Here is a 7,942-nt window from a genome sequence, read left to right as displayed (position 1 = left end):
ATGGAGCCGTAGGTCTGATCGGGTGGGCAGCAGGCTAGGGTGCATCGCCACACCGGGTCGTCTCACAAGTGCCTTCCCCGCAAAGCGGCTGACCCGCAAGGTGGTACTGCCGAACCAAGCCATCTTACAGGTGCCTTCCCCCCAAAAGAGGCCGACTTGCAGACTTGGAGAGACCCACATGCAGCTAATTATGTCCTGAGTTTCAGTTGAAACTGGGTGAAGGTTCAGGGTGACCATAAAAACTCGTGTCTCCACTTCTGACCTTGGCTTTTTTGCCGAGCTCAGAAGGACAAACACCAAATTTGGTGTCGGAGTCTAGGTGTCCCGGCGCGGACTCGAACCAGCTTGGAGCTGCCGGGACCCCTCTGCTGGCAGCGCACTCGGACACGCCCAAGCTCGCGCTTAGCGCAACCTCCCCACGCAATGACAAGCCTGCAGACTATCTGCAATTTGCACACCTGGTACAGATTAGGGCGAGCTGCTTAAGGGACCAGTGGACCCAAAAATCCGATGCGGGAACTTAGTTTCTCGATGATGAACCGTAAGCGACAAGCTTTATGCTCTCTCTCTCCGTGTTTCCTCTCCGTGGCTTGATTTGTCCCGTCTTCTCCCTTGTGCCCGGAGTGTTTTCCGTCCATTGCCCTGGATCTCGACTGCCTCCCGCGATCCTCGACCCCCGCCTGGACACGGACCTTGTCGCCTCTCTCTCTCTGCCCCACAGACCTCACTTGATCACAGAACCCTTTCGCCTAGCCCCCTTTGGATTTGTCTGCGTCCTCATCCAACATCACGGTAATACACAACAGTTAATTACACATATAGTTTAACACCACATACTCTTGGATTTTGGTCACACACTCCATTCCTTAGTTTAAGTATAGTTAGTTAGTATCATTTATTATTATTATATATACATTGACGAGATATATATATATATATATATATATATATATATATATATATATATATATATATATATATATACATACAATAAATCATTGAACATTACTGCCCACTTGTGTCTGAGCCGTCAACTCCCTTTCAGAAAACATAACCCCAGGAGGGAGAAGACAGAGGAAGATTCCACGCTTGGAAGAAGATACCTCATTGCATATTCATACATTGTGATACATATTGTAAGAGCGTGAGAGGAAGGGCGTGTCCAGACATCCATTTGTGAGTCGCCATGTTGTATGATATGAGGGACAGATAGTGCTCAGAAAAATTGTATTGGAAATGTATCCAATAGGGAAGAAATACTTCGGATTTTAAGTTTATGCATCACGTCCCAGACCAGCGGCAGCGAACAGCTGCAATCAATCACCGGCAATCGGCACACCTGGTACGGATGAGGGCGAGCTGAATAAACACCAGTGGACCCAAGGATCCTTGCCGGAACATAACCTTGTGTTGGCGTACAGTAAGCGATCATCGTGCTTTATGCAATCTTGCTCTCTCTCTGTTTTTCTTCCCCCGTCATTTTGATCGTCTCTTGTCCACCTTGTCGATCCTACTGCAGACCTCCGTTCCCGTGCTGACGTGACTGTGTGCCTCGTCATTCCTCCTTCCCCCGGACTGCCTCTTGGATCTCGACCTCCCGCTTGGACATGGACCTCCCGCTTGTCTCTTGGACCTTCCTCTGCTTTGTCCCCGCTCTTGATTCAACACTATGGTAAAACACTCAAATAATTCCCACACATATTCTACACCACACACTCTTGGATATTAGTTCACACTCCATTTCCTTAGTTTGTATTATTATTTTTTAATTGTTATATATATAATTAAATAGTAAAGCATAGAGCTTTGTAGCCCCCTTGTGGAACTGTGCCGTCACAACTCCCTCCAACCATAACATTGTGTCCTCTTTAAACGTCTTCTGGCTCCAGATTAAAGGAATACGTCGACAGGAATGGTAGACATAGAAACATACCACATTAAGACATCAGTGTGTCATTTGGTACTGAACTCATTTGAGTTGTGTTGACCCAGTTATGGACAATGGAAAATGCTCCTAATCGAGCAATCAACACATGACAGGCCAAAGAACACACCTTGTGGTAAATGACTGGGAGAAACATGACACACCTACTGACCTGATCCTTGGCTGCCTTTGATGGTTTATCAATGATGAGGTGGACAGGATGTGTATTTGGACAAGGACACTTTCTGAGGCGTTGGTCGGCATAACGCTCCCCTGGGGCACGGGCCACATTCCAAAGTGTTGTAAGCACCATGCGGTATGATGTAGGGTTATGTGCCCATACCAATATTTTGGTGCCCGTAGAGGTACCAAAATGTATTTCGATACTTTCCTAAATAAAGGGGACCACAGAAATGTCATTAATGTCTTTATTTCTTCTTTTTCTTCTGTTAAAATTATAATAATCACTTATTCTTCTCTTCTTTGATACATGTCATAAACATGGGCCATATAGTGAAACCACACTAAACAACAGTGTCATAAACATGTGCCATATAGTGAAACCACACTAAACAACACTGTCATAAACATGCGCCATATAGTGAAACCACACTAAACAACGCTGTCATAAACATGTGCCATATAGTGAAACCACACTAAACAACACTGTCATAAACATGTGCCGTATAGTGAAACCACACTAAACAACACTGTCATAAACATGTGCCATATAGTGAAACCCCACTAAACAACACTGTCATAAACATGTGCCATATAGTGAAACCAGACTAAACAACACTGTCATAAACATGTGCCATATAGTGAAACCACACTAAACAACACTGTCATAAACATGTGCCATATAGTGAAACCACACTAAACAACACTGTCATAAACATGTGCCATATAGTGAAACCACACTAAACAACACTGTCATAAACATGTGCCATATAGTGAGACCACACTAAACAACACTGTCATAAACATGGGCCATATAGTGAGACCACACTAAACAACACTGTCATAAACATGTGCCATATAGTGAAACCACACTAAACAACAGTGTCATAAACATGTGCCATATAGTGAAACCCCACTAAACAACACTGTCATAAACATGTGCCATATAGTGAAACCACACTAAACAACACTGTCATAAACATGTGCCATATAGTGAACCCACACTAAACAACACTGTCATAAACATGTGCCATATAGTGAAACCACGCTAAACAACACTGTCATAAACATGTGCCATATAGTGAAACCCCACTAAACAACACTGTCATAAACATGTGCCATATAGTGAAACCCCACTAAACAACACTGCCGTAAACATGTGCCATATAGTGAAACCCCACTAAACAACACTGTCATAAACATGTGCCATATAGTGAAACCACACTAAACAACACTGTCATAAACATGTGCCATATAGTGAAACCACACTAAACAACACTGTCATAAACATGTGCCATATAGTGAAACCCCACTAAACAACAATGTCATGAACATGTGCCATATAGTGAAACCACACTAAACAACACTGTCATAAACATGTGCCATATAGTGAAACCACACTAAACAACACTGTCATAAACATGTGCCATATAGTGAAACCACACTAAACAACACTGTCATAAACATGTGCCATATAGTGAAACCACACTAAACAACACTGTCATAAACATGTGCCATATAGTGAAACCCCACTAAACAACAATGTCATGAACATGTGCCATATAGTGAAACCACACTAAACAACACTGTCATAAACATGTGCCATATAGTGAAACCACACTAAACAACACTGTCATAAACATGTGCCATATAGTGAACCCACACTAAACAACACTGTCATAAACATGTGCCATATAGTGAAACCACACTAAACAACACTGTCATAAACATGTGCCATATAGTGAAACCACACTAAACAACACTGTCACAAACATGTGCCATATAGTGAAACCACACTAAACAACACTGTCATAAACATGTGCCATATAGTGAAACCACACTAAACAACACTGTCATAAACATGTGCCATATAGTGAACCCACACTAAACAACACTGTCATAAACATGTGCCATATAGTGAAACCACACTAAACAACACTGTCATAAACATGTGCCATATAGTGAAACCACACTAAACAACACTGTCATAAACATGTGCCATATAGTGAAACCACACTAAACAACACTGTCATAAACATGTGCCATATAGTGAAACCACACTAAACAACACTGTCATAAACATGTGCCATATAGTGAACCCACACTAAACAACACTGTCATAAACATGTGCCATATAGTGAAACTAAACAAATAAGCTAGGCGGTGTTTCTCTGCAACCATGCACTAATCTCATTCTCGTTCCTGCGAATCCATCCGATGTTGTTCTTGACAGTCTCTAGTCCCTGCTGCCTGGACATCTCTCCAGCACCAGCATCGGGAGTCAGAGCGAAGAAATGCTCCATCTGCAACACGGGAACACAATGACATGTTCTAAGTACTGTAGTATCATATTCTACACGCTATCCAACCCCCATCACACACCATCCATCGTCAGCGGTCCTCTCCAAGGTTTCTCATTGTCATCCCTTCGGGTTGAGTTTTTCCTTGGACTTGTTTCTTCGCAATTGTCCACACGTTTAAGTCAGGACTTCTGAAACCTTCATTCAAGCCTGATTTAGCCATTCCTTTACATTTTTTACTTGTTTGTTTTACTTGTTTCTAACTTGTTTCTTCTTGTCTCTAACTTATTTCTAACTTTTTTATACTTTTTTGTAACTTGTTTCTACTTGTCTCTAACTTGTTTCTGGAATTTCACAATATCATGTTAGACCCGCTCGACATCCATTGCATCCGCTCTCCCCTAGAGGGGGGTGGGGTTGCCCACATCTGCGGTCCTCTCCAAGGTTTCTCATAGTCACTCACATCGACGTCCCACTGGGTTGTGAGTTTTTCCTTGCTCTCTTGTGTGCTCTGTACCGCGGATGTCGTTGTGGCTTGTGCAGCCCTTTGAGACACTTAAGATATAGGGCTACATAAATAAACATTGATTGATTGATTGATTTCTACTTGTTCCTAACTTGTTTCTAACTTGTTTCTAACTTGCTTCTAACTGGTTTTTAACTTGTTTCTAACTGGTTTCTAACTGGTTTCTAACTGGTTTCTAACTTGTTTCTAACTGGTTTCTAACTTGCTTCTAACTGGTTTTTAACTTGTTTCTAACTGGTTTCTAACTTGTTTCTACTTCTTTATAACTTGTCGCTAACTTTTTATACTTGTTTGTAACTTGTTTTTAATTTGTTTCTGCTTGTCTCTAACTTGATTCTACGTGTTTCTACTTTTTTCCAACTTGTTTCTACTAGTTTCTAACTTTTGTCTTACTAGCTTCTAATTTGTGTCTTACTTGTTTGTACTTGTTTCTAATTTGTTTTTAACTTGTTTCTAATTTTTTCCAACTTGTTTCTACTAGATTTTTAACTCGTGTCTAACTAGCTTCTAACTTGTTTCTAACTTGTTTATAACTTGTTTCTACTTTATAACTTGTCGCTAACTTTTTATACTTGTTTGTAACTTGTTTTTAATTTGTTTCTGCTTGTCTCTAACTTGATTCTATGTGTTTCTACTTTTTTCCAACTTGTTTCTACTAGTTTCTAACTTTTGTCTAACTAGCTTCTAATTTGTGTCTTACTTGTTTGTACTTGTTTCTAATTTGTTTTTAACTTGTTTCTAATTTTTTCCAACTTGTTTCTACTAGATTTTTAACTCGTGTCTAACTAGCTTCTAACTTGTTTCTACATAATTGTACTTGTTTCTACTTGTTTCTACGTGTTTCTACTTCTTTCTAAATAGTTTGTAACTTGTTTGTAACTTGTTTCTACGTTTTTCCAACTTGTTCTACTAGTTTCTATGTTGTGTCTAACTTGTTTCTAAATTGTTTGTAACTTGTTTCTAACTTGTTTTTTACTTAATTCTACTTTTTTCCAACCTGTTTCTAATAGTTTCTAACTTGTGTCTAACTAGCTTCTAACTTGTTTCTAACTTGTTTCTACTTGTTTCTAAACGGTTTGTAACTTTGTTCTAACTTGTTTCTACTTGTTTCTTCTTGTCTCTAACTTGATTCTATATGTTTCTACTTTTTTCCAACTTGTTTCTACTAGTTTCTAACTTGTGTCTAACTAGCTTCTAACTAGTTACTCCTTATTTCTAAATGGTTTGTAACTTGTTTGTAACTTGTCTCTACTTTTTTCCAACTTGTTTCTACAAGTTTCTAACTTGTTTCTAACAAGTTTCTAACTTGTTTTCAACTGTTTTCTAACTTGTTTCTACCTCTTTATAACTTGTCGCTAACTTTTTTCTACTTGTTTCCAACTTGTTTTTAACTTGTTTCTCACTTGTTTCTCACTTGTTTCTTCTTGTCTCTAACTTGTTTCTACTTGTGTCTGCTTGTCTCTGACTAGATTCTGCATGTTTCTACTTTTTTCAAACTTATTTTACTAGTTTCTAGCTTGTGTCTAACTAGCTTTTAACTTGTTTCTATGTGTTTCTACTTGTGTCTACTTGTTTTTACTTTTTTCCAACTAGTTTCTACTAGTTTCTAACTTGTTTTTAACAAGTTTCTAACTTGTTTTTACTTGTTTCTACTTTTTTCCAACTTGTCTACTAGTTTCTAACTTGTTTCTAACAAACTTTTAACTTATTTCTAACTTGTTTGTACTTGTTTCTAACTAGTTTCTAACGTGCGTCTACTTTTTTGTAACTGGTTTCTAACTAGTTTTTTTTTAACTCTATAGTGTTTCAAATGTTTCCAGACTGTAGTAACCCCCCCCCCCGGCATGTAGAACATAGAACTTAGTCCTACCTTCCAGAGCTGCAGGTCTGTGCTGTAGCTGCCTGAGATTCTAGTCAGGAGGCGTCCCAGGTTTCTATCGTTGATGGTGTATCTGTGTGAGGACAAAACAACATACTAAATCCAAATAATAATAAAGATAATAATAATAAAGATAATAATAATAATAATAATGATAATAATAATAATATCCAATCTGCTAAGACACTTTTACTAAGGAGAGAAATGCTAGCATGTCAGTTTTGTGTTGGCATCAACTATTCAACTGTCTGAGTACGTGATGCTTTCTCTATTATTACAAAACTAAATCATTTGAGCTGTTGTTTTAATGCCATTACTTTGAGAATGAGAAGCAGAGCACTAAGAAGAGCTGCTGGCCCTCAAAGTGTCTGATCAGTGCTTAGTGATCATGGTCAAGTTCTTCCATTCCTCTGTTCCCTGGACGTTCTGGAACCATGGTGTTGAGGAGGAGGAGGAGGTCCTCCGTGGAAGAGGAAAATACCAGAAACATTCTTTTCTAAACGTCAACCGCGGAGCACTGACCTGTTGACCAGGTAGTCCCAGTTGAGCGTGGTCCAGTCCCAGGCCATGGTCTGGCCCAGAGGGTTGTAGGACACGTAGGTGACCAGGGTGAACACATCCTGGCTTCTCACAACTTGCTCATCTTTTGAGGCTTCCAGGAGTCTGGGAGTCAAACCAAAGATTCTTTATTAGCGGATTCTCTTTCAAAACTTCATACTGGACACCAGGAAGTACTTCTTTCTACTTGTTTCTACTTCTTTCTAACTTGTTAGTTCCCCATGAAGTACTTGTTTATATTTGTTTCTACTTGTTCCCAACATGTTTCTACTAGTTTTTAACTTGTTTCTACTGGTTTCTACTTCTTTCTAACTTGTTTCTAAATTATTTCTATTTGTTTCTAACTTGTTGGTACTTGTTCCTAACTTGTATCTAACTTATTTGTACTTGTTTAAAACTTGTTTCTAACTTGTTTTTAACTTGTTTCTACTTGTTTTAAACTTGTTTCTAACTTGTTTCTACTTGTTTCTTACTTGTTTCTGCTGGTTTTAACTTGTTTCTACTGGTTTATAACTTGTTTATACTTGTTTCTTAGTTGTTTCCAACATGTTTCTAACTTATTTCTAATTTGTTTG

General features: G+C 39.0%; 1 protein-coding gene across 1 annotated transcript in view; it reads right to left on the bottom strand.

The window, feature by feature from the left end:
* Positions 1–4,019: 4,019 nt before the first annotated feature.
* enpep (glutamyl aminopeptidase) overlaps positions 4,020–7,942 on the bottom strand; it is a 61,175-nt gene continuing 57,252 nt past the window's right edge. The window contains exons 18-20 of the mRNA XM_061885700.1: positions 7,332–7,472; positions 6,801–6,882; positions 4,020–4,407 (exon numbers count right to left, since the gene is read on the bottom strand). Coding sequence (XP_061741684.1) covers positions 4,261–4,407; positions 6,801–6,882; positions 7,332–7,472 — 370 coding nt within the window. The 3' untranslated portion in view covers positions 4,020–4,260. The remainder of the gene's footprint in view (positions 4,408–6,800; positions 6,883–7,331; positions 7,473–7,942) is intronic.

This window comes from Nerophis ophidion, linkage group LG24 (assembly GCF_033978795.1).
Source record: "Nerophis ophidion isolate RoL-2023_Sa linkage group LG24, RoL_Noph_v1.0, whole genome shotgun sequence".
NCBI lineage: Eukaryota > Metazoa > Chordata > Actinopteri > Syngnathiformes > Syngnathidae > Nerophis > Nerophis ophidion.
This window is presented reverse-complemented; position numbering and strand designations above follow the sequence as displayed.